The sequence below is a fragment of the Ischnura elegans genome, chromosome 9, assembly GCF_921293095.1.
Source record: "Ischnura elegans chromosome 9, ioIscEleg1.1, whole genome shotgun sequence".
NCBI classification, from domain to species: Eukaryota; Metazoa; Arthropoda; class Insecta; order Odonata; family Coenagrionidae; genus Ischnura; species Ischnura elegans.
Window position 1 is genome coordinate 93,822,773 of NC_060254.1, and position 27,674 is coordinate 93,850,446.

Sequence of the window (27,674 nt, forward strand, 5' to 3'; positions counted from 1 at the left end):
TCAGAAGTGTGCTTGGGCACTAAGAGCAGTGCTAGTGATTTTTGGTCTTTGATTTTGTTCAATTGGCTGCTCATTAGGAGTAATTTTATGACTAGGATTATTTTTTTTAATATTTGTAGTTTCTAGTTCTATTTGCCTGTATATTTTATAATCGATCTAAATGCTACAATAGGTAAGAGCTATTCCAAATTATGGCATTTCTAACATATTTGAGTGATCATGAAAATATTTTATTTGTTTAAAGTTTAAAATCCTCCTGAAAAATTTAAGCTGCATACAGGTATTTGTAAAAATTCCAATGCTTAAAATTTAACACTGAGCGTTAGTTTTCTGCTGTTCCTTTTTCAAAGGACATGCTGGCTGATTTTTAAAATGTGTAGTTTAAGTATATGATTAAGAAGTAACCGGCAATCTTTTTGCATAATTTTGAATAATTCCTTTGGAGGATATTTATCTTGAATCATCGGTAAGTACTGCTTCTGTTGAGTATTTCATGTACCACTCTTATTAAGTTACTGAATTGTTTAGTGATCATTAAATTTTCTTGGAATCAGAATAATTCAATGGAGATGAACATTTGTGAGTTGAAATCCAATATCTATAGGTAAATTAACCCTTTGATCCCGATCTGTGATTTGTGTCTTAAAATTGAAAGTTCATTACAATGTTCTAAAAATCAATTACCGTATGCTAGAAGACAAAATAGGTACTGCCTTATTGTCATAACATAAAAGATTTAAGAGGATGCATAACACCCACTCACCCAGTCTTATTTTATCTTTTTTATGATTTTTTCCATGGTGGTCTCACAGCTTCTTTGACCAAGCAGATTGAAAACATATGCTTTCATCTTGAAATCTGGAGTAAGATAATATGGATCATGTTAATTATACATTTCTCAAATATCCTACCTCCACAGAAATACTTGTGCAAAGTTTTCGTATTAAAAAGTTAAACAAATGCTGATGTGGGCCCAGGAGTATTGATGCATTCTCTTAAATCAAGGTGTACCAATGTGACACCTGGTAAGGTCTCGTGGAGTTTTGTATCTGAGTGCTGATACAAATGCCAATCAATTGATGTGCAGTAGTCTCGATTATCTGTCATAAAATTATCTGTATGTTTGACCATCTGCCTATTGCTTCCAGTCCCCCTAAACATACCCGTGGAGGTTGTTTGAATGGATTGAGATATTCTCTCCATTACTAAAGATAATGAAAGCTCTAATTTACCTTTGTTGCCTCATGCAAATCCCTGCTCCAGCTATGCCATTAATCTTCATTAACAATCCAACTAATTAATTCTGTCCCTGGGTCGCAATCCTTTTTGCTTAGCTTTTTGGGCTTCTATGCTGGTTATTATGTCCAAGTCTAAAAATATTGTAACTTTTCCAGCTATGCTTAGTGCTTTTAGCCTTCAAACATTCTTCTGTTAACCAAGTCCTGTGTATATGATGACTCTTATGTAGTTATACCACCTATAATTACCACTTCATTGTATTGAGTTGCTGTTCATCATAACTTTTTACTCTGCAGATAGCTTTTTATCTCTCTGGTGAATGGCAAGGCATATTCAGAAATGAAGTTGCTTCTTCTTTATTAGATGTGATAGAAATAGTGATCATATATAAGTTAGTGATATGCTTGGATTGGAAATAAATTTTAATGAAATAATTACTAAGTGGTTACTAGTCGACTGTTAGAAATCTCTTATTTAAAATCAGAATGGTAGCATGAGGAAGTATAGATTTCAGACATAGTTGAACTTTAAACATAACTTCTATGTCAGTTAGGAAGCAACTAAAGCAGTTATCATTAGATTACTTGTGATTTTAGTGTAACTTTCTTCATTGTAATGTTTATATAAGATATTTCTGAAAAATATAATAAGTATTGGAGTGTTGGTTTTTTTGTCAGTTTTTAATATGTACAATTGATACAGATGTAACGGAAGAAGTTCTGGTTTTACCTTGACTATTCATCCTGAAAATCAGAAATCTATTCATTAATTAGTTGTTAAGTATATTGCCTCTAAAGCCCTTCAAATTCTATAGAATACTTGTTGACTTGCCTGTGATTATTGATTATGAATACTTAAAAGTTATTGTACTCTTAAGTCCGAAAATTTCTTTGTTTTTGTCGAGAACACAAATATATGTGTAATGAGAATGTCTCAGGTCGGCATAATTTATATACCCATTAATTTATGTTTTAACAAATCACCATCATTTATTGCATTGCTAAAATCATAAGTTTTTATGTCAAACTACTTACCATGCATTTTGGTCATATTGTGGTTCTGAACATACTGAAGAAACATTAAATAAATTGTGTGTTGATTGAAATAGCTCTGAAAGCCCCCTTTTGTCTTTATGTGAGTAAAACGCTACAAGGATAAGGTTCAATGGATAAGTTTCAACGACATTTTAGTAGAAAATTTGTTGATCAAACAAACAATTCTGCCATAATTAATATGAATGGTTAATAACTTGGACATGATATTCAGATCAGAATGGATTAAGAGGTGCTGTGAAGTTGGAAAGGTACATGTATTCAGTGGCTAGAAATTCATTGGAAACTGAAGTGCTCGTGGAAAATAGTTTCATATGGGATGTTGAGGTTTTTAAGTAGACTCAGACTCTAATGGAATATCAATATTGCTGTCTACTTTTCCTATGGGTGTGCATAGTCTGTTTTAAGATTGCCCCATTAATCTGGTATGGAAATGTATTACAGACATATATCCTAGGGCACCCACAGTGCACCATTGAAATTTTGATTTGTAAACCTGTATTTGGGGAAGAAAAATAAAACAAATGTGGGCGTACCCAGGGGGGGAGGGTTGGCAGCTGCCCTCCCCCCCCCCCCCAGAAGCAAAAATAAATTAACTTAAAAACAAAAGTCTCGAACAAATTTTCTTTTAAAGAAAAATTATATAATTGTATAAGACAGGGAACTACAATAGGAATTATTTTTTCAAGCAAATAATTATAAAAAATGATCAATTGCTATCATAATTTTCTTAAAAATTTTGGTTTCAGTAACTGTTTCTGTGCTATGTCACAACTTGAATGATCACGGCTTGCTCTCCCCCCTAGTTTTGATCATGGGTTTGCCCTTGAAAACAATATATATTAATTTGATAAAAATATCTGTCTAAAATTGACTCGAATTGGCTCGCACACCCAACAGTGGCTTGGAGAAGCAGACTTAAAAATTTTTCTAAGGGGTTTAGTCGTCAGGTTTTTAAATAGTTGTGCCATCATATCTGAAAAAGGTGAATATCCCTTAATACCTATCTACGAGTACAATTATTACATATTGTGAAAGGTATCCGTTTTAGCAGACTCTTCTCAAGCAGGCTAGCATCTACCTAAGTTATGTTTGTATTTTTTTAATGCTAAATCAGTTTTATTTAAAGTCTCTTTAAATTTTTTATCCTCGTCATGGTTCACTAGCTAAATCTTGATTTATTTTATCGGTTATGAGGGATTTTTTCACTTTCCAATAAATTAATGCATATTATCTTGCTTAATACATACTACAGTTGGGATCTGGACTGCATGCGACCAGTATCTAACTTTTATTAATGTTATAATATCAGATAGGTTGAGGTTCTCCTACAAAATGGTTATTTTTCAACCAGATGCTATTAATATGCCTTTTCCGGATTAAAAACTGTAGAATTTGTTTACTTGTTCTTCTTTTGGGAATTGGGTTTGCTCCATAAGGCTAATATATGGAAGATGTGTGGTCTACCTCTCATTTCAGCTTTTTCAGGTCCTACTTTGAAGCTCTCTGCATGGAAAAAAATCTTGAAGTGATGGTGGTGGTGGTGGTGTGGGTATCGGTGGTGGTTGTGCATTTGATAAGTGCCAATATGTCCTCGGTGAAATAAATATTTTGTGTCCTTTAAAGAATATAGTTACCCTCTTTATGTATTTTGGTTCATTCTTGTGCAAATTGAGGGAGCCATACCCCTTTTCTGCATTACGTAAATTTTTAATACGAACCCCTAAGACACTAATTTTATTGAGTTCATCTTCTATTGCTCCTTGTCTCTCTCGAAAACAGAATGTGTCTTTGCTAGTTGAAGTACTGAATCCCAGAGAAAATTTACAATCGCCAAAAACTTTTACTTCTTTAATTCTTTTGCTGTAGTTTTTTTTCCAATTCTATATTGCCTTTGTTTGGTGACGTACTGACTAGAAAAACAGCTGGTGACTCATCTACCTATGCTAGCATGATAAGGAGAATTACTAAGTTGCTAACTGATTACAGTGAAACCTCGATATAACGACACCCCACGGTGCACTAATAAACACTTGCTATAGCGAATTGTCGCTTTACCGGAGGTGGAGCAAATAATAGCCAATATACCTGTTGCGAACAGATATACAGGAACAGGAGTGGTGCGGCGACAGATAAACATCTATCCGATAAACACTAGCATAAATCCAGACGAAAGGCGATGTTTTTTTGCATCACTAAATTTCCTTACTCAAATAACGACTAACTATTCAAACAATTTATAAGCACCGCACTGAATAAAAATCATGCAAAGCATTGTTTCGTCAATCATTATATTTATCGAACGACAGTTTACCACATAAATTTGAGACTGAGCACTCCATTAACTTCATTTCTAACAGATCGCTAGCAATTACAGAGGTTAAGGAGTCTTGATGAAAGTCTTCCGGCGGTGAAACCCTCGCTATGGCGAGAGCCAACACCGAAAGGGTCTTGTAAAAACGAATTTTTTAACACGCTTATTATAGGGTCAATTGACGGTGCATCGGCTATCTCTCGTAATAGCGGGGGTGTCGCTATAGCCCGTACTCGCTTTGACGAGGTTCCACTGTATTCAATTATTCAAGCAAATAAGTCTCAATGGTCATAGTTCAAATTTTAATTTTATTTTTAATTGCTGGCAAGAGTTCGAGGCATAATTTTATGGACGTGAATTACAATTTTACTCTGTCCAATAATCAAACATGTTGAATCATGATGAAGGTATTTTAGTGTCATTTATTTTCTGTTGTAACTTTTTTCTGGGATCCAATTAATTTTGTCGATATCATTAAGAAATTACTCTCATTTTTATTTGTAATTCAGGTTTTCGATATTGGTTTTTTCTTGTTTGAGAGCATAGGCTTAGGGTTGTTTGATTAATTCTTGTCTTAATATTACTTTTTACTGTTTAATTTTTATGACTTGTAAGTGATTCTTAACTGTAGTGTTGAATAAAAAATTTATAATAATTTAAAGTTATTCCATAAATCTGAGAAATGAGGTGGCTTGATATTACTCTGATCACAAAATGAATTTTACTGATTTGAGAGGAATTTGTCTTTCAATTAGTAGGTAAGCAATTGGAATGATTGCATATGACATGCTTTTACTGTAAAAGCCAAAAAAATAACCTACTTGTACATATTTTTTCCTAATATTTGCTTCAGGAGTTTTATCCTAAGCTTTTTGGTGTCCACTGTAAATATTTTAATGTCAAATTAAGATATATTTGCATAAATTAAACAATTCTTTTTTAATTTTAAAAATTTCCATGAGTGGAATGGAAGGAATATTGTATTGGATGATGTCTCATTTTTTTGACCTGTGTAAATAATATATGTTTCTTTACATTCTGTACCATTTTCATGTTTAAGGTGCTTAGAAAAAATCAGAGAAAATATTATCAATTTACTAAAGAGAGCATTTAAATTATCAAATTCTAGTATGAGAAAAGCAAATTTTGCATTTCTTCTTTGTCAGAATCATCTCTTTCTCAATAATGGCTATTGCTTTTTTGTATCAATGTTTGAAAAGAGGGTACAAGAAAGCAATAACTATTTATTTGATGGATGCATTTGTATCAAAATAATAGCTTATTTTAGTGCGAACTATAATTTAAGTTAAGATTATTGCATTACAAAGTACTGAACATATTTACACACTGGGGTCCAAGAGTAATATAGAAAATAGTATTTTTACTTTTTTATTGCATGGATGCTGTAAGTCATGATATTATATTACCTTTTCCTCCAATAGTTGTCTTGCTTCTATTCAGGTTAGAAATAAAATTTTGTGGAGCCCATTATGAGAAATTATCCATGATAATGTAAATACATATTAGAATTATTGTGATAGAAATAAGTTAGTTTGCACTGTAGTGCTCTTGATTAGGAACTGTTTAGTTTACCTATGCACTTTTTATTAGAAAGCTGAATTTTCACATAGATAATTCCATAGAAAAAAATCATCGGGAAAATATCCTATTCATTTTATTACCTTTTCCTTAAAATTGGTCATGTAAAAATAAAGTTAGGTAAGTGAATGCTCTTTTTTGGAGTTTTAGCAAAGGTCCTCATTCTTAATCATTGATTTGGTACCTGTTATACATACATTTAATTCAGTTGCTCGTGGTTTGCCTCCAATTACATATTTTCTGCCCTTATTGGAAGTTCTCATGTTAATGATGGTATTCTGCCATTCTTTTTTACATGGTTATGGTCAGTTTTGCATAGGTAATGTTACCTTATATTAGACCTTAATAAAGTTCTTGGGTCTTAGAAGCAAAGCTATTAGCCTGTCGTTACATCAAACTACTCAGAAATTTGATACCAAAATGAGCACTGGACTATCTTCAATAGTGTCCCCCTGAACCAAACTTTGAATTTCCAGCTGAACTAGAGCATTAGTAATTTATTTGTCTTGCAATTTTATGACACACTGATGTTTCAAATAATGTATGGAGGTCCATATTAAGGAACTGCTCACTCTACATAAGTTTTGTAATGACATTCCTGTGGCCTAGATTGGGTTGAGCTTTACTCTCACTCATTAAACGAGCATTTGCAATAATGCAAAGAATTTGATAGGATGAAAAATTCAAGTTTAACATTCCTGTTTGCTCTAAATAGGTAATTGTTTTCTCTGTGTAACACGAGTGATAGTTCTAAATTTGAAATGTTGCAATTTAGTGAAAATATACTCAGCAGGAAATAAAATTTAAGTGCCACTTGAAAAGTAGAGTAATGCTGAAGATATTTCAATAAAAGGTGACTTAGTATGCGGTCATGCAGACTAGTACGGAGATATAAACACCATAGGAAAGCATTCATTGTGAAAAAATCTTGTGACATGGAAAATGAATTCAATTGATTTTTTCTTATTAAATTGCTATTGCTCCCGTTGGTGTTCAAAATAATTTTCAATTAATCATTGATTTTCAATGCTGGACCTTGGTGTGTAAAGTGTTGTGTATCTTTTACGTATGCATTTCTATTGATTGAAACTGGTTGTATGTATGTGTGTAAATACCCTCTCTCAACTGTTGTACATTGGCTTCTTTGCATCTGTCCGCTAGGAGTGGCGCGTTCCGGAGATGTGACTCCCTCCTCCCCCTCCCGCCCCCTCTCTGCCCTCAGTGTGCATAGCTCTGCTGGCTCCGGTGTCAGCTACCGCCATCGTCCCCACCTGCCCCTCTCCCCCGCCTCGCATGTTACCCCCCTCGCCTCCCCCACCTCCGCCCCTCACACCAGAAAGCCTCGTCCAGTCAGCATTGCCATCACAGGTGTGTCTCACGATTCGGCTATGTCTCCAGTGGGGTCCCGAGACATTCGTAGTAGCAGCAGATCATGTGAGAATTTCCCAACATAACTTTTCTCTTTAGCCTTATTATATTCGTAACACCAAAGATTGATTTTTTTTTACTTTTGGTCGTTTTATTTTTGTAAATAATCAGTGTCGCTTGAAATAAGAATTCATGATGCAATCATTGAGCTTAAGTGTTATGCATTTTGCATCTTAAGGAGTCTTTTAGATCTTACTTTATTAGAGCTTAAGGTTAAAGCAGGTTTATTTTTTAAGTTACTTGATTAAACTGAAAGAAGTTCTGGTGACACTCAATGAGAATTGTGTAAATGATGCAGCTGCTTGCAAATTTTTCTCCTGGCTTTTAATATTTCATCATTGCTTAATGCCTATTGATTTGAAACCAGTGACATACATGTGACTATCATCATTTTGCTTGAGCTTTTTTTGCTATGAATTAAATTATCAAGATTGGCAATGAATTGAATTATAAATTCATTGGCATGACCTACAGTGCTCAATACATTTTTAATATATTTCATGATGTGCAGACGAATCATGCTTGAGGAATTTTTTAGTTCCCAAAAGTGTTTTTTGGGTAGCTGAAGTTTGTAGATAGAGGTAAATAAGTTATCATATTCAAATGTTTGTATAGATTCGATGAGACCTGATGCTCTCCATGAATATATTGAGCATATACGAACGATTTCAACCATTTCAACTACATCTTCATCAACTTGATCCATGAATTTATGATATCAACACAAGTGTTCATTTTTGACAACCTATCTGTTGCTGTTCCACAGTTTTCTGAAGCCCTCTTTTGTAGCCACAACTGGTTTGCTATGTTCACATCCTTTTAAAATTCTTTGTGTGTATTTTTTTATTGTTTTGTGTTTTAATCAAGTATTTTGGGAAGTTTTCCCATTTGATGACGCTGTTAGGGATTCAGAAATAAGTACCTATGCAAATTATCAATTCAGAACACCTTCTATTTTGTCTTCACCTCCTAACTTCATCATCATATCACCGAATTAAATGTAAGCTCTCTATGATTATTTGAACTTTAAATACTCGCTTGGCATTTAATTCGATTGTATTTCTTATCAAGGTCATAGAAAATGACTGCCTTGGAATTTTTGTTGAATAATGCCAATTTTTTTCTGTAACTCCATATTCATTGCCAATATCCGGGGCAATTTTTGGCATCAGTATAGTTTGGTGGTGAAGTCGCATTGGTTCCTTTTTGTGCATCAATTTCTTTCGAGTTTTACTAGGTGGAACTTCATGATGGCATATTCTAGTCAGGCATGAGGTTATGCTGACATTGCCTCTGTAAATCTGAGGTTTCATAAAATGGACTTACTTTTAGTTGTACAGTGTTCTTATTACTATCTTCTTGAGGATGATCTTTCTGTAATGTATATTATCTCCAATTTTAAGCTTCTAAGACCTTAAAATTATTTTCCCTGGCCAAAGATTCTCCTCCTGAAATCATTTTGACATATTTCCTAGTCACTCATGTCCTTTCTGCAAGAGTAACATTATTCTCTTTAAACAAAATTATAATAACATTTATTGCATGCATACATGGCTATTTCCTCATCCACAATCATGTAGCAAGGCTACAGAAATTGTTAGGGTTGATGATTAAATTCTGTTGACAGAATTGATACTTTAGGTATGGATTACACATTTTATTAAGAATTCTGTTCAATTGTAATGCTGTTTTTTCAGTTTTCCTTGGGTTAATGTCAAATGTTTGATTGCATAGCTCTATATATTTATGCTTTTTACCCTATTGAGCTAATTTTGAAATTTTTAGCCATTGTAATTAAATTCAGGATATATGTATTCATTAGAAATATTTATATTGAATTGAATTATTATTTCATGTGTTCCTTCTTATGATAATGCAGTATAATTGAAAAGAAGGTAATTTTTCTATTGCCACTTGTGTAGCAAATACATATGTTTTGTAATGAAAATCATAGCATTGATTTTTGCTATAAACTTTTCATATGTATGCCCTGTGTGGAATAAGTAAAGTGAATATAAAAAGTATCAAAGAAATGAACAATAGAGAATATATCATTAAAATATGCAAGGAGTCATTATTATGAAAGATTTCCCAGTGCAGTTACATTTTGCTAAAGCTTGGTCATTGCTTCATACAGCTTCAGACAATAGGTCTCGGACGCAAAGTTCTGATGCTGGCACAAAACCTCCAAAACCACCCTCTGCTAAGAAAGCAGCTCCCAAACCAGCAGAAGGTGTTGTTACTCAACCAAGGAAGGGTGTTCCTGCAGCCACTGAGAAACTACAAGCTGCCAAAACTTCTGCAAAGGTAAGATTTTTTCACCTTCCTAGGGGCTTGAAATTAGGTCTTGTCTTCATCACGCTTTAGGTTATTTTGTAATCTGTTGGATCATCCACTAAGATAAACACTTACAGGGTTCCCACTCAACCGTGAAAACCTTAAAACCGTGAATAAGCCGTGAATTTCGTCTACCGTGAAAAAACCTGTAAATAGCCGTGAATTTCGTCATAAAACCTTAGAAATCATCACAAAATTGATTTTAGAACTATAATTGGCCGTTCAAAAGAAAAATCGATATGTCAATCACATTTCAAGGTCAGTCACTCGCAGACACTGTCCACACATTTATCAGCGCACGTACATTCGAAGCGCAAATATTGGTCCGTGTGTCATGCCGACACACAGACCTTAAGGCTGTGATTGGAAGACCGTGAACCATAGTGATCATTAACCCTGGCGAGAAATTAGACACCTCTTCACTTTCCTATCACCCTCCATTTTCCCACTTACAACCTTTAGCCGGCCCTAAATTTTGCCAACGATAGGCGACTTCATAAGAGCGCTTTCATTGCTATGTTTGCATTCGTGGCGTTTATCACTTTTGCTATATTTTTAGTTAACCTGCGGCCAGTGATTTTTATGTGATCAATATTTCTTCCTAAAATGGCCTATCAACAGACCGTGAATTTGACGCAAGTTAGACCGGGAAAACCTGGAAAAAACTGTGAGTTTTATAATTTAGTTAAAGTGGGAACCCTGACTTATATGTAATCCATGTAACCATTGGAATGTCCACTGCACTATTTTCAAGGTGTGCAAAAGTAGCCTTGAAGATTCAAGTGCATAATTTTGTATAAAATGTTAGCATTAATCCTAAAATCTCAAGATGAGGTAAAGGAAAAATCTATAACCTCTAAATTGTGGATAGTAAACTCTCACACCCTTAACAGCTCAAGCTTACTTCGTAATCATTCATGTATGAGTCTAAATTTATAGCATAAGGGTAAAGGGCCACTATTTAGCACTCTTCTCAAAAATCTTAGCACTCACATGCATTTAACATGCCCAGTGAATATGCTTGTACTTTTCTATATAATGGGTATTTATTGTGCAGTAGTTGCAGTTTGTGATGCGATTTTGTGTCTTTTATCAGATTCATCATCTGTTAGCGTGATAAGTGTTCCGAAATTAGAACATTTCAATGCCTGTTGACCATTAGGTTGAATATCACATCTCATTATCTTCATAGTTCCAATGAAATTGAGAGTTCTCTGTGTAAATTAAAAAAAAATATTTCATATTCGTTAGCTATCAGTTAGAGAGTCAGGCTTTAATAAAGCAATTTTACTCTCCTTTATGTTGATATAATTAACTGGTCATATTTTTTTTTTAATTCTGTTGGAAATCGCATGTGGACTGCTGGTTTCCTGAGTATAGGGTAGTTTCCTTCATCAAAGAAAACGAAAGGCATTGATTGCGATTCGTTACCCACCATTAGTGTTTTCATAATATACAAATTATTTGGTTTTAGAAATACCGGTTTAGACGAATGGGAATGGTCAATTTTATCCTCATATAAAAAAGGCCAGATTGGCGCCCATGCGATGGCACTCTACGTGACGTCACAGGGACCCAGTTCTATACGAGTAGATAGGAGTTTTACATCGTCTGAGATTACCAATGCATGTATGAGGCACAGAGCTCAGGGAAACATCTCTTAATAATCACACACTAAAAATACCAAAGTTCGGAAAGTTTCCTTTGTTTGATAGGGGAATAATAATCCTTATTTAATCCAAACGCTACCAGCTAGCAGGGTACTCTGCTACCTGCAAGCATCCTACGTCGTATCAGCTCCAAGATCACCTCACATGCCGACAGAAATACGTCACTCGGACTTTTCCCAGCATTCATACTTAGCCGTCACATTTTCGTGCACTTGAATATTTTCGCTTTTCATTTAATCGCAAAAAGTAGATATCGTCATTTAAAAATCTAAAAGCATGAAATACGGACTCCAGGAGTAATAATCTTTCGATTTAAGCAATAAAAAAATAATAGGAAACCTGAATTGCTGAAATATGAGTAAAATTTGAAAATTGACTAAATATTTATTGGTTTATCCTTCTTTCTTTCTTCAGACATCTCCGAAGGCCAGTCCCATCCATTCTCCTGCTGAGCCAATGCAACAGGCACAGCAGAAGGCAGAGGAGGCTATCAAGGAGAAAGTAGCCAAGGGGGATGAAATGGAAACATCAATTGATGGGATGGAGAAACAAGATGAGATGAAACCAGTGGAGGGAGAAGCAGATGAAGGATATGTGGGCGAAGAAAAGGAGGCAAAGATGGAGGAGAAGTCAGAGGAAAAGGGAGAGAAGCAGGTGGAGGAAGGGAAAGATGCGGAGAAAGAGTCGGAAAAGGGGAACCAGGAGTCTAGTCAGGAGATTGATATGACTGGTGAGTGGCATTTTGTTTACAGGCATAGGTTTATTGCAGCGTTTCTGGATTCCTCAGCCACATTTCGTGACTTAAAGGGACAACAGTTAAAAAAGCCATCTCACTTTCATCTTCAGTTCAAAAGTAGAAAGACTGAATTTTCTAAATGATTAGGAATCATTAAAAAAGAAACATCAGCATATGTTATGGCTATTCCCCCAGTAATTTGTGTTGTTATTGTGTAAAGAGACATGCCCAATCAGTGCTCTGCAGCACTCCAGGTTTGTGGCAAAAATTCAGTCTTCTCTCCTTCACAGTGAAAAGAAAAGCAGGATGACTGAAAAAACTGTTGCGCCTGTTAGTCAACAAATGCAGCTGGAGGACCCATTTAATTATTTTTTATTAAAAAGAATGATCTCAAAATCATTATTTTTTATTGCCATTTAAGAAGGAAATGGTAATAATTTCATTCATATGTAGTTTTGCATTGAGGATATTGTGCTCTGAATAATGAGGCTATTGTAGATGGAGGTTAGTTTTACATTCTTGTGTTGATGTGCAGAATATTTGTATACCTTGTTTACGAATCTGAGGAGAAACTGATAAATCATCGGAGTTAATTTACTGCAATGCTTCTATTAAGCATTCTAATAAAGGGTAAGTCCAAAAAGAGAAGTAGAATAGATGGATATTCTATTCAGTGTAACTTGTAAGGTGTGTCATGCTTTTTTCTGCATCATTGGTGTCCATTCCATTGAAGTACTTGCTGTTTTGAAGTAAAAAAGGGCAGGAAAGAGTGAATAGAGGAGGTGAGGATAGAGAAAATGGGAAAGTATGTGGGGTACTGGTTAGAGAAATTATATGCGTATACAGTGGAACTTGGTTAGTACGTTCCCCCCTTAGTACGTTTTCCTCCTTGGTACGGCGATTTCTCTCGGTCCCAGTACATCCAAATAAAATAAAGTATTTGATTAGTACGTTTGATAAAGTTGTACTTTCCTGGTTAGCACGCTCAATTGCTTGCTTCATTTTCTTGATTTTAAATATGAAAAGAGTTCAGAAAGGCGATCCTACCGGAACTATCAATAGTAATTGTAATTATGACGACTTTTCCGCGGATTGCAATTACCCCAACTGCTATTATTTACTTTCCTTGTTAGCATGTTTTCCTGGTTAGTACATTCATTTTTTGTGGTCCCTTCGGAAACGAAGTAAACAAGTTCTATTGTAATCCCATGAATTTGTTTGCGAAGCTACGGATACTCAAAGCTATGTTGTATAACCTTTTCCTTTTGAATATAAAAGAACCAGAAGAAATTTTTAATTTTGATGTCTGTTATAAAGTATTTCTTTGATTAAAAAAAATAATTTTTACTCGTGTTCCTCTTTTCAGCCTCAATGATTGCTCGGACTCGTATCACAACAGAGGAAGAGGCTAAAGCAGCCCTGGCTGAACGAAGGCGACTTGCAAGAGAACAAGCAGAGCGGGAAGCTGAAATGGAAAGGCTAAGGCTGGTGAGTATAAACCCAGTGTAAATGTGATAAAGCGAGAATGGAATTAGGTTGTACATATATGCTCGCAAAGTTTTAGAAATAGCAAACTCTACCTCATTGCCTATGTATGCATACGGTGCAACATGCAACGCTAAGTATTTCATGGGTATATAAGCCATAAACAGCCTAATATGAGATGGATACAAGTTGATTCAATGTGAAGACAGTTCATCAAATGTTGCTCAAATCAATGTGATTTTTCCTTGAGGGCATTGATGATGTATTTTGGAATATTTTAAAGTCATGTTGTCTAAATACAGTGGAACTTGGTTAGTACGTTCCTCCTTAGTACGTTTTCCTCCTTAGTACGTTTTCCTCCTTAGTACGGCGATTTCCCTCGGTCCCGGTACCATCCGAACAAAATACAGGTAAAAGAATTTGGTTAGTACGTTTGAAAAAATTGCGCTTTCCTGGTTAGTACGCTCAATTGCTTGCCGTGACGCAACCCGCAATTCGTTCTCTAGTGTCTTCTTAAGGGTCGCAAACGTCTGAATTCATGATTTAATTTATTATCATTAGTCATTAACATTCTTCCATTCATTCCACATCTCTTTCTTCTTCCGTAATTTATCCAAATGCATTTCTGAATTCTTGTGACGTGATGAAAAATAAAATGCGGCCATTTTTCGGGAATGTCTGACTATGAAAAACTACAACCAATAAGAAGCCCCAATTTTCCCCACCCCGAGCTCCTCACCTTCTGTTGCCTTTGGAGCGCTTGGGAGTGCCCACAAAGTTCGTGAGTGGGCAATTGTTGCTATTGCACGAGTTATCATGATGAAGAAATGAGACAGACAATTTCCTCATTATCTAAAGCAGTACTGTTCCATAAACTCGACGTCGTGCGTATTTACTTGACTACTGTTGCGGGAGCAGACGATCCTCAGGATCTCCATGCGAAGCTTAGCTTAAAAATAATTGATCTCGGAACGAAAGCAGACGACATTAGACAAATTTTGAAAGTAAATTTCAACTGTTTAATATAAAATTTTCTTGTAATTACGTCGTAATCTAATAATCTTGCGTGTCATCAGTCGATATATCGATCGATTTTACAATCGAAATGGTATCATTCCAGAAGCGAATGTCTACGGCTGTTGCCGTAATTTGAAAGTCAATATAATTTTGCCCAATTTTTATGATGTTTAAAAAACCAGTTGACCTACTCCGGGTTGTTGTTATATTCTCCGAGTACGCTGTGAGAAAGAAAAATGACTTGTCTTCGCTTGTCTGAGCTTCACTCGTCCTCGTTCTGTAAATATATATAGGATAAATCACGGGAGATAGACGCCGTAATCATGAAATCGTCTCCGGGATGTCCATGAAAAATTGCGATTTTTATTCACATGGTATTGTTTTTCATGGTAGCGCTCATTTTCTTGATTTTAAATGTGAAAAGAGTTCAGGAAGGCGATCCTATGAGAACTACCGATAGTAATTGTAATTATGACGACTTTTTCACTGATTGCAATAACCCCGACTGCTATTATTTACTTTCCTCGTTAGTACGTTTTCCTGGTTAGTACGTTCATTTTTCGTGGTCCCTTCAGAAACGTACTAACCAAGTTCCACTGTAATTCTGTTACTCAGTCTAGCTTAGTAAAAAATGTATCTCGTCTTCAAAAAAGAGAAATGCATTGGCCAAGGAGGCATGTCTAAGTTGTAAAGAGTTGATGATAATAAACTAGCGTAAGAGTGTAAATGAAAGACTGGCTTTGAGCTTAATGCATGGGGTGCAGTATTTTATAGTGCAGAAGCATGAATTGTGAAATGAGATGAAAATAGACTTGTGCTTTAAATGGGTGAATAGGATGGTGCAGATGAGGTGGTTAAACCATTAATCCCCAGCATTGAGTTAATGCAACATTATTAAATCCTAATTCTCAGAATAAACTTCTACTACAGAATAATTTTTTCTTCAGTTTACTGACATTTTAAGTATCTCTAGTTATTATTTTGTCATTTTCACCAGCATTTTCATTTATATAATAATATTTTGATAACTGATGGCGTTTGGCGCAAAAATCAGTGCGCACATGTGGGACACCCTAGGAATAATGACATACTCTACCATGTCCTTCGAGACAGAATAGGCCATTTCATCCGAAGGAATGCTGATGACTCCTGGAGAAGATGTCGAGTGTGCAAATCATGATGAAAAATAAAAGATGCAACCTAAGTTTTAAAAATTTGTTTTTTATTTTTATTTACCGGAGTTTTTATAGTGTTGCGTGAATGCAACATTATAAAAATCGTATAATATGGTAAAAATAATTTTTTTCCTGAAAATTAGGCCTAAATAAATGGGAAAAATACAAGAAAAATCGAAGTTAAAAGCCCTACATTCAGTCTGGGGAATAATGAATTAATGAGGAAAAGATGGTTAAAGAGGAACAGTTCAGTGTTTTGAATTTATAATAAATTCATCGTTTAATATCAATTAATTTTATTGTTTGCCATGTTATAGGAGGAAGAAAGGAGGCTGGAGGAAGAGAGGCTGAGGAAAGAAGAAGAAGAACAAAGGAGAGCGGAGGCTGAGCAGCTGCGTCTTCTGGAAGAAGCAAGTCGGCTGGAAAAGGAGCGTCTTCAGCAAGCAATTGAGGCAAGATTTGCATTTCATGACTGCACATTTAGATTGAACTCGTGTACTACCAGCCCATTTTTAGTGGGATGGGCACACTGTGAAAACTGTTTTGGCTGATCATTTACAATGGAGTATTGAGTCGCTGTTGGGTGATGAAAGATAAATCAGGGAATAATTTTTTTGTACATCATAATCAATAAAAGCGATTAAAGTTGGGGCAAAAATGTGCTCTGACGTTCAGGCCCTGTTTGCAAAAATTATGCTTATCATGTTTATTCTTACTGCTAGTTGCACTTAATATTAAAAAATATGCAAAAAATAAATATAAACGAAGCTGGCATAGCATAGTAGCATTGTCAAAGTTAACTTCCATCTCTAAAGGAGGCTGTGAAAACAGCAACTTTAGGTTTCAGCACAAAATGCAAAATATGACCATGATAAAAAGAAGAACACAATGGTAATTTCCACACTTTTAATGTCACAACTCAGCAACTGACCATGGTTTCAACACGTGTCATTTTCAAGGTGAAAAATCCTGTACTCTCTCAGTATGTATACACAGAGAGAGTACTGTATTTTTCACCTTGAAAATGACACTTACGTGTTGAAACCATGGTCGGTTGCTGAGTTGTGACATTAAAAGTGTGGAAATTACCATTGTGTTCTTCTTTTTATCATGGATATAAAGAACTTCCACAAAATCGAGCCGGATACGATTTTATACGTGCAAAATATGACTTTAACTGTTTTTCGTGAAGGAGTACAAAGTGAATGGGGAGAAAAATTTTCTTAGGGGCATTTTATACATTTACATTAATTCCCCTTGAATGGCCACTAACACATACTTGCAATAATAACGGCGTGAGTCTATGAATTAAGTATGAAGCAAAGTGATTAACAGAGGCATACGTTGTATTGCAGGAGGCACAAAAGCGGGAGCGAGAGGAGGCGCAGAGGCTTGAGGAGGAAGCGCGTGCCCGAGCTGAGAAGGAAGAGCAAGATAGGAAGGCGTGGGAGGAGGCAGAGCGACAGCGGCAGGAGCTGAAGGAGCGGCTGCAGAAGGAGGAGGAGGAGCGGCAGTTGAGGAGGAAGCGCGTGGAGGCGATCATGCTACGAACCCGTGCCAAAGCTGCCACGCCCACATCAACGCCAACCAAGGTATGACCCATCGTCTTTGTAATCAGCATACCCTGGATTGGTTTGGTAGAGCTCTTCACTCAGCTTAACTGTTAGCTAATATTTTCATTTTAACAGTGGAAACTCGATTCATATTTTCAATACAGTGGAACCTCGATCCATCATTTTTTAAGGGGATGGACAAAAAATGAACGTGGGAAAATGATGAATTCAGGAAAGTTTGACAAGGTTACGTAGGGAGCTGGAAAAACACTGCATAGAATGAGTTTAACTCGTCCAATGGATTCATATTGATCTTCAAGAGATTCAGCGTATGCATTTTTAAAAATTACACGCAAACGAGTTTTTGAAAATGCCTTTCTTGCTGGAAAGATGAAAATGAAGTTACACATTCTGTAAAAAAAATCATTGGTTGACTGGTTAAAAAACTGTTCAATATGATGTCCGCTAAGTAACATTTTCAAGTTGTAAAAGATGCCTTTCTTTCCTTGTAATATCTACAAAGTATGTTTCCAACTACATAGCATAACATACATATATTTAAACTAACTTATATTTAACATATATTCATAAGCTAGCATATATATTATTACAGCACTAGCTGAACTGCTGTTTTTTATCCTTAGAAAGACAAAAAACACAGCGTGTTTAACCCAAATACAGACGAGGTGAGTCTCTTGCACTCATCGCATCACATTTTTGAGAATTTAATTATGTTATTGAAATGTCAGCATGGCGTAAATTTTTGACTTCTTCTAATTGCATATTTCCTTTAAATTAGTTATTCAAATTTAAAGTAACTTAGAAAAAAAATTTTTTCCTTGAATTCCTTCAAATCCAGGCAAGGTGATTCCGTGGGACTCATGATGTTTCATTATTTCCTTTAAGTTTACATATTGAATTGTCAATTTATTGTCAAATAATCACAATGTTCATGTGATGATAAATATTTTGCCTTTTTATTTTGTGAAAACAGAAAGAATTGGTCAAAAGTCTACTGGACTCGCTGTTTGACTATGTGTGGAATTAATAAGTAATGTTAAACTTTTATTTAGCAAAAAAATAATACATTTTACGTCAAATGATCCTTTAGTGTACAATAAATTCAAAGTGATGTGAAGATTACTATTTTTCATTGCTAAATAGTTTGAATTAAAAGCATAAGTTAAAAGAGTCCAACAGGCTCACCTTGTCCGATTACGTCAGAAAAATACATTGTCGGTATTAGGGTTAAAGCAGCTTACCATCACTAAAGTAATCAGCTCAGTGATTTTCATTCCTTGTATCACAATCATTCCCTAAATCTTTCTTGTCGACTGAATCTTACAGGGTGGGGACAAGAAAGATGAAACACCTTCAGAAGAGGACAAGAGGGTGGACGATCAGGCCCAGTCGTCAGGTGCAGGTGAAGGGGAAGAGCAGGCTATGATGCTTCAAGGTGCTGGGGATGGACAGGAGGCGACAGGGGCGGGCGAGTCGTCGGCCTCCTCGTCTGAACCAACCACAACGGAGGGTAGTCCTTCAAATCAAGGAACATCCCCTGGCCACCCTGTATCCGCTAGGAATGATGCTGAAAATTCTGTCAATAGTGGCACAAACCTGTTGATTGGGGACAGTGGTGTGAATCCTCTACAAGCAATGTTGAACAATAACGGAACAGAAATTTCTAAACCTAAGTTACAAACCAATGGCCACCGGAACGGGATGGACTTTGGGCCAGCATTTGCCAATGTGGATGATGTGTGAGTGAAGTTCTTTCTTGGTCTGTAAATTATGATTGTGTAAATTTTGTCTTGAAAAGTTAAAACTTACAGCATTTTGGTGAATACTCATAATCAGGTCAGGAGCTTCTCTAAAATATCAAGGTCAGGACTTTAAATTACTTTTTTGCTTGCTCTAGCATTCTTGAATCGTACTTATTTTTTACGTGGTACATAATATTTAAATCAAACAAAGGAAACTTTCCGACCATAGGCAATTTTAATAAGTGATTATTAAGGGATGTTTCCCTGAGCTCTGTGCCACATGCATTCATTGGTAATCTCAGACGATGTAAAACTCCTGGCTACTCACCTGGCTACCTAGGTCCCTGTGACGTCACGTGGAGTGGCATTGCATGGCCGCCAATCTGGCCTTTTTCGAAAGAGGTTAAAATTAACATTCATCTTAACTGGGATTTCTAAAACCAAATAATGTGTATGTTTTGAATACGTTAATGGTGGGTAACGAATCGCAATCAATGCCTTTCGTTTTCTTTGATGAAGGAAACTACCTTATTATTTCCTCGTTTATCATACTCTGTCCTACCTAAAAGTGTGTCCATAAAAAGGTGTTAGTTTTTGCTGGAGGATGTATTACTCTCAATTTTATCATATTAAATGAAAAATCTTAGCATTCGGGAAAAGAATGCTAAAAAAAATCTTAAAATTTTATGGGAGGCACTTTATAATTTTACCTGAATGCTACTTAATACTGTTTTCATAGTACTCAATGGTCATATAAGGAATTAAGGTGTGATTTACCTTAACTAGCATTAAGATGAATATAATGCTTTCAGTATTTTCATCTGGAAAACAGAACTAGGCCTGTCATCAAAATTTCCAGCAGTCAGTCATGAAGTTAGTGTACTGTATAGGTTAAATCACAGAAAATACTGCAAAAATTGTGTTCTTCTAAGTCTTAAAATTTTCACCGTTTTATACTTTTCCTACCTGAGGAATTTTTCATTTCCGTGCAAGTCAGGCTGGTTTTTGAAATGTTATGCTTCTAGTACAAATTTACATCAGCACCTCTTCACCTGTCTTAAATTAACGCTCATTATTTGATTATTATCATTATTATGATTAGGGCCGACATGTGGTTTTGCTGACAAAAAAACTGGCATGAATTTACATCAGCTGAGTCAATGCATTCAGATTTCAAATTATTAATCTGTGGCTAAGTTTTTCTTGATAAATGTTCATGCGGCTCATAATGGTTAAAGAATGATGTACGGGTGTATGCCGCTTGGTATATCGGATTTTGTCCCAACATTTTTGATGACTGCTGGTCACTTCTTGAACCATTCCCTAGGAATTCGGGGAAAAATCCGTTATACCATTTGGCAGACACCCATATGCCACTCTTTAATCATCCCTGGTTATTATTCTGACAATTTGATCCTCTTCAGCAGACTGAACAACACCGCCAACAATCTTCTGGACCTCTCCGAATACGATGTCCACCAAACACAGCAGCTTCCTCTGAGTGGGAGTGGGAGCAATGCATTTTCCTACTCCAAGCAGCTCTCCCACGAGGATAACGTTAACTCGAACGCCCATGCTCCCCCGTCCTCCATGGGTGCCCCTCTTCAACCTTCCATCCCGTCTGCCCCCCTCCAGTCGGTAACTGGAGAACTTGACACAATCATCCCCACAGGATCCACGTTACAAGAGGATAGTCTATCATCGGCCAAGAGGCAGGACAAGAATGCCGCAATTGTTGGTGAGTTTTCCTTTTAATAAATGTGACAAATGCAATGATTTGAGGCATTACTTGGCGGCATCTGCATAAAAGCGTAGGATTTTTTTTGTCAGTGGAGAAATCTTTCCTTTCCATAGTAACATTAAATTATGGTTTTGGTAGTAGTGGCCCCATCTTACTCCTTCCATCCCAATCGTTTCCCTGGAGGTGTCGTAGGGTTCTCATTGTGGTGGCACCTCCTATCCTGTTTCCTTCACCTCTTGAGGTGTGCAGGTGAAAAGTCGGGGACTTGCAGACCAGGCCCTCAGGAGTGTAACCCTATGAGCCTGCCCTGGGCTTCGTAAGATTTTTAAAGATTTTCTTATGGTGCTCGTTTCTGTTGTTACTTGATGGAACTCCTTCATGACTATGAGAAAAGAATAAACTCTACTAGTTCCATGTGAAACTAGCTAGGTTTATTCTTTCCTGATTGTGAAAAGTGACAAAGTTGTGTGAAAATAATTTGACTCTTTACCATTCAGCTCCGAGACAGTAAGCACTGCAATATTATTTTTTCTTTGTTGATAGTTTATATGCCAGTGTAATATCTTAATCAGTACCATGGATACCAAACTGCTCAGTGTCACTAAAATTTCAGAATTCTCGGGTTGGTTTTGCATTTTGTCGATTTTGTTGCACATTTGAATTTCAATGAAGAAGTCTAGAAGGTCATTACACTGCTGTGTGTCAAACAGCTTATATCTATACATTACTAAGTTACTATGGTTGGTTATCATTCTGATTCTTATTCATGATTCCTTTGTGAAGTTAGGTCATGATGACGACTCAATTTAGAAGGTGGTTCCTGAATTTTCTTGGAGGGAGGTCCAGGATTTTTCAAAGATAAACTAACTGGAGGAGACCCATTACATGGGGAGGACCTGGGGAAGGCTGCAAAAGACTATGCATTATATAGCTATCCACATTTGATTCTTCAATGAGATATTTTTTTAAATAGCCCTATATTTGTGTAAGAAATAAATACTGTTTTCAGTGTATGATGTCACATTTTTGGTGGTGTTTTCATACAATTAGAAATAATGAGGTAATGGAGTTTAATCTAGCATTTCTTTTAACATTTAGCATGCTGGCCCAAAAACCGCTGGTCATTCCCTGTGTGCTGACCATTTTTGCTACTTTTCAGAAAACCAATACAAAATAACCACTCAACTCATGATACATAATTGAAAACATTATATTTCTGCATGCTTATGCTATCTATTGTATTGACAAAATAACTTATTTAAATATTGTTGAAAAGTGCATTCCGTAAATTGACGTGATTGGCACACTAATTGTTTAGTCCCTTTAAAAAAAGAAATTGCTTGATAATAATTGAAATTATTTTCCTTTTCACCGCAGATTTGCTGTCATAAGTTCATCGTCGAGGAGTGTGCAATGAACTAGAAGCAAAAAAGTCTTTGGACAGAGGATCGAACAGCAATTGTGCAAGAGTGGGATGAAACTAGCGATGCTGGTGGTGGGGTTGTTATCAAGTTCGGAGCGATTTCATCCCCAAAGAAGTGAACTAGTAAAATGGTTGAGAGTGTTTTGGATTGGATGATCGATTCGTGTGCATGTGTCTATTGGTATTAGCGGCAAAATGTGTGTACATACATAATATGCTCATGCACACCTCTAAATCCTGTTTTTATGGCTGTTGGAAGCATTTGTCTGGAAATGCAGACTATTGTTGGCTCTATTGAGTTCTGTGTGAATCTGTTGGTATGTGTGCGCAAGTGTGTGTACATGCATGAATGTATAAAGACTGAAATTATGAAATAATCACAGCAAATTAATTCAAACGGAGGACAGACACATTATATCGAGAGGAGGAAGAGTACACTACAGAATAAGTGTGTTGGCTTCTTTGGTATGTCATCAAGAAATGAGGTGAAGAAAATAATCACCGGTGGATTAAGGGTAATCTCATTTCAGTACATTGTTTCATATTTGCATGAGGAAAAGTAATTTTTAATGCTTGATAATTTTCACATTCATGTCTTTAAGGTGAAATATCGATTCAGTGTTATATTTTGTGTGAACGCTTAAGGTAAAAAAAGATGCTCGTTTTAAAAAAATCTCACTTTCCCTCTTATCGACTTATCCTCTGGAAATGTGAAATTTTAATCATGTTCGGTTGTGATTGGGTCTCAATTCAATAATTTCTTTTTAACTGTTAAAAAAAGGCCACCATCCATTGCTGGACTTAGTATGGTCCCTTTTTCAGAGGAGAGATATGCACAAATCAGAGGACATAGCTGTGATGCATCTCTCTTAGAATTTTATGGGTTATTTATTCATGGCCGTGTAGCCACATTGTGTAATTCACTGTCATTGGCTGGTTTTATTGATCTTTGAATTCATGTAGAAAGCTCTTTGGATGTGGTAGGAAGGCTGTTGTTGGCATCATTTTTGAATTAGCTGTGATGGAAACCACATTCACTATCAGCAACTTGTTCTTCTTTTTTTGTAAACGTCGAAGTTACTCCTCTTGTTAAAATATGCCTCATATTTGGTGCTTTGGCTATATTGCCAACAGAGAAAGACAATTGTGGTGTTGTGAGCTTTATTTTTCCCCCACGAGAAATTCAGCTCACCTAGTCAGTGTACTGCTACTGTATTCTCAGCTAAACTACCTTTGTTTCCTTTTTATTTGTCATCATAGTTGATTTGAACTAAGTTTTTTCTTTGTTTTTCTCTGTGATTGGTAAAAATGATATCTTTGGCCTACTTCAAGATTAGTACATAAAGCTCTCCTGATGCCGCTGGTGTAACTGCTCACAGATAACTATGACTTGTCAAACTTTTATCATATAGGGAACGTAATGTCTTGCCTATCACAGTAAGCATTCTGCTAAGCTCTTCTTCATACTTCTAGCCCTCCCCTTTAAAAGCCGATAGTTTGAAATATGTGTGATTGTGCAGCATGATCTTAAGTTGATTGTTACCATTTTGTAATGGTGTGGATTTAATTTAGATTTTTCCACATAAGTATTGAGATGATAATCAAACAATTTAGAAAAAATGACCAGGTGGAGTCTGGGTGGAATCATTAACTGTGAAGAACAACTTATTCACTCATGTCGATGAATGATGGATTTTATATTATTATGTTTTAACTATTGCAATGGTAATGTGCAAGGAAACATGAGATGAAATTGGAAATATCACAATGAACTAGGGTTGTGGAAATAGTTTCCTAAATGCACATTCTTGCAGTTTCTTAACCGCATTGCTAATTTATTATCTTGTGATTGCTGAAGTCAACCTCAAGTGGTATGAAATAATGTAGATGAATATTTTGATCCTGTTGGATGATCAAGGGGTAAATGCTGTTAGCTTATGTAACCTTAATGACTGTAAATGCTTGTATTAAACCGTGCTTCATCATATGCACATAAGTTTTCTTGAAGTATGTTATGGAGTTGAAATTTTGGCATCTTTTAGCGAGTCAAATGTCAATATTATCTACCAAAAGTGGCGGAAATGTTTTTTGCTTGGAGTATTTAGTTTTAAAGAATATAAGAAAAATGTTGATTTAATTCAAGTGTCTGTCCATCCTCACGGTTGTTCTGGATTGATTTAAATAAAGCAACAGTGCCCTTTTACAAAACAAAAGCAACTGTTATAGGCGGAGAGAAACATGGGTATAAACTAAATTGATGGGAACAATAGCAATTTGTTGACCCAAATCTGTTAAATACAAATAATGAATGAGAGACGCAGCTTGTTTTCTGGGTTGTCCTCTGTGCCAATGCATCTTCCTGCGTCAGTTTTGCCAGTGTTGCAGCAGGCGTCTTCAGGCTTGAAGACTTCACCTCCTGAAGATGCCTGCTGTAACTCCAGAGAAACTGTCACAGGAAGATGAATCTGTGCAGAGGAAAACCCGGAAACCAAGCTGTGCCTACTGAAACACTCAGTGGAAGCCTCCATCAACATTATGAACGAGAATTCAGTATGTTAAAGAGTGTGGTAGCTTTGTGAGTTGATTTCTTGGTTACTGAGCAAATGGTCCTGGGTTTAAATCTAGGGTGAAGCTCGTGGACACTCCAAAATAAAAATCCTGGCAGTGCGAGGTGGCCCTGATTAAAAAAATGGCCCCCTACCCTGAATCTGTGTTATTCACATTGTGGCTCATTCTTGATGTAGCCCTTATTCTCGCCCTTTCACCTAACCAAGACCTGGTCATCGATGAATTCAGGAGACTTCATTATCTGTCCAGTGTGACTTTGATTTCCATCTCATGCTCTTGGTCTTTCAATAATACTATTATTTTATTCACCTTTAAAAAATTGGTACACAACATACAAGGCGTTGTCAGGTTATAAATTCAATAAACATGCATCTGGAATATACTAATATACTACATAATATACATACACATCCACCCCTTAAATTCCACCCTAATTACATGTATAAAATTTTTCAATTGAGTACAATGGATGCTTTATAAGCCAGGCACTTAGTCGGTTACTGAATTCACAATTATTGACAGTACTTATAATTTAGCTGCAAACAAACAGTCTCACATTTATCTTATGAATTATGATTTAATAAAAGTCTAAAACACTCAACATTGAAGTTGTCCCTCAAGATTATTCTTAGCATGCATTAGTGCTCTGAATACAAACATGCTGTACACAGTCATGATTCTTATTGCTCTTTTTGTGACATTAAAATTTTTTTAACAAATGATGGGTGTCCCCATGGTTGAACGCCATAGGTTATGTGGCTATTGAAAGTTGCAAAGTAGAGCGACCTCGGATATTGTGATGAAATGAGCAACGTCATTTTTCGTAGCATATACATAGCCTTACTTAATCTTTTGCTCATACCACTGATAGGGTCATCCCATTTTAATATTTCCTCTGCATGGTCAGTGGTTGGCAACTTCGTCTTACCTTGGGCTGTGACTGGTTAACCCTACTTATTCTAACCAGTGGCAGATGCAGAGTGGGGCTATTGGGTATCCAATTTACACTAGATGAAATGGTAATTTTGTTCGATCCCCCACTACTGCTGGGAGGTTACCCCTCCAGGTCCCTCACCTACCTCCCCCTTTTATCCCTATCCTGGATCCGGCACTGACAAGGAGACATCGCGAGAGTGATGTTTGGAATCTGGATGCCGATGTTATTTTCTGAAACATGTAGGTAAGGTAGAAAAAGCGTCATGGCTTTCTGCCACATAGGCTCTGGTTATATTTGCATGTAAAGGTTTCGCACACCATGACTTCCCTTGAGTAATCGCTTCCTTTCAACTGCTGCAGTGGTGGAGCAGTGTAGGTTGCTTGTCCAAAAGCTATTGTTGGGTGCGTCCCAGGTATGAGTCCCAGTGTAGGCTAATTTTTTTTCTCTCTTATAATTTTAGAAATCACTGTTACAACTCATCCCCATTTGTTTAATCTAGTTACATCGCGATTTTTTTATTTTCGTATTAGTTTATGGATTTTAAATGGAACTCCAAATTATGCCTTACCACGCAAATTTGAGAACGTATATAGTTACTTACATGAGAATTACCGGGTAATGTGCTCATCCTCGTCCCAACCATTGCTCTCACAGCCTCTTTGTACAGACTGTCCCAAGGGTCGTGTGTCATTTTTGACCTGTAATTTTAGTATCTTTCCATAGAGCAATGTTCATGAAAATTGGCACACTTATGGGAAAAGGTCCTAAGTTTTGTTGAGTGTAAGCGAAATTTTACAATTTTGACCTTTTGACCTCACAATTAGGGTCCAAACAAAAAATTTGAATTTGCCTTACGGGGTTTCAATGTTAAAAAAATCGAGATAGAAAAATGTCTGTATTTCATTGAGCAAGATGTCAATTCTTAGGGTTTCGGACCCAAGAAACCCGAAAATAACACTTTTATTTACGAAAATTCAACCGTTGACCCAGTAAGGTCACCATCAAGGTCATAAGGGTGGCAAAAAGAATAGCATACTGACAAAGGTGTCGATCTATGGGTTTAATAGGGTGCCCAAGACACTGGTATTGTCCAAATACCCGAATTATTCACTAATTGACCTCCGAGGGTCACAATGGGGGTCAAAGGTCATAGCGTTAAACGTTGGGCCATCATGGCAACCAACGTGTCAAACCCTAGGTTTTGAAGGGTGCCAAAGTCGGTTAGGCAGTTCATAGATCGATAGTGTTGGTTTTTTGACCTCTGAGGGTCACAATGGCGGTCAAAGGTCATACAGTTTAACGTCGGGCCATCATGACAACCAACGTGTCAAACCATAGGTTTTGAAGGGTGCCAAAGTCAGTTAGGAAGTTCATAGATCCGTATTGTTAGTTTTTTGACCTCCCAGGGTCACGATGGGGGTCAAAGGTCATAGAATTAAACGTCGGGCCATCATGACAACCAACGTGTCAAACCATAGGTTTTGAAGGGCGCCAAAGTCGGTTAGGAAGTTCATAGATCCGTATTGTTGGTTTATTGACCTCCGAGGGTCACAATGGGGGTCAAAGGTCTTAGAGTTAAACGTCGGGCCATCATGACAGCCTAAGTGTGGAACCATGGATTTTAAAGGGTGCCCAAG

At 36.4% G+C, this 27,674-nt stretch overlaps 1 protein-coding gene across 15 annotated transcripts in view; it reads left to right on the forward strand.

The window, feature by feature from the left end:
• LOC124166057 (MAP7 domain-containing protein 1-like) overlaps positions 1-24,519 on the forward strand; it is a 350,615-nt gene extending 326,096 nt beyond the window's left edge. For 13 of the 15 annotated variants that reach the window (XM_046543666.1, XM_046543665.1, XM_046543651.1 and 10 more), the window contains 9 exons: positions 7,366-7,638; positions 9,770-9,939; positions 12,054-12,369; positions 13,742-13,863; positions 16,370-16,504; positions 17,408-17,644; positions 18,953-19,365; positions 20,793-21,106; positions 22,487-24,519. In XM_046543666.1, the coding sequence (XP_046399622.1) occupies positions 7,366-7,638; positions 9,770-9,939; positions 12,054-12,369; positions 13,742-13,863; positions 16,370-16,504; positions 17,408-17,644; positions 18,953-19,365; positions 20,793-21,106; positions 22,487-22,500 (1,994 nt within the window). In that variant the 3' untranslated portion in view covers positions 22,501-24,519. The remainder of the gene's footprint in view (positions 1-7,365; positions 7,639-9,769; positions 9,940-12,053; positions 12,370-13,741; positions 13,864-16,369; positions 16,505-17,407; positions 17,645-18,952; positions 19,366-20,792; positions 21,107-22,486) is intronic. The other 2 variants (XM_046543652.1, XM_046543660.1) reach the window with 2 other exon arrangements.
• Positions 24,520-27,674: the final 3,155 nt, after the last annotated feature.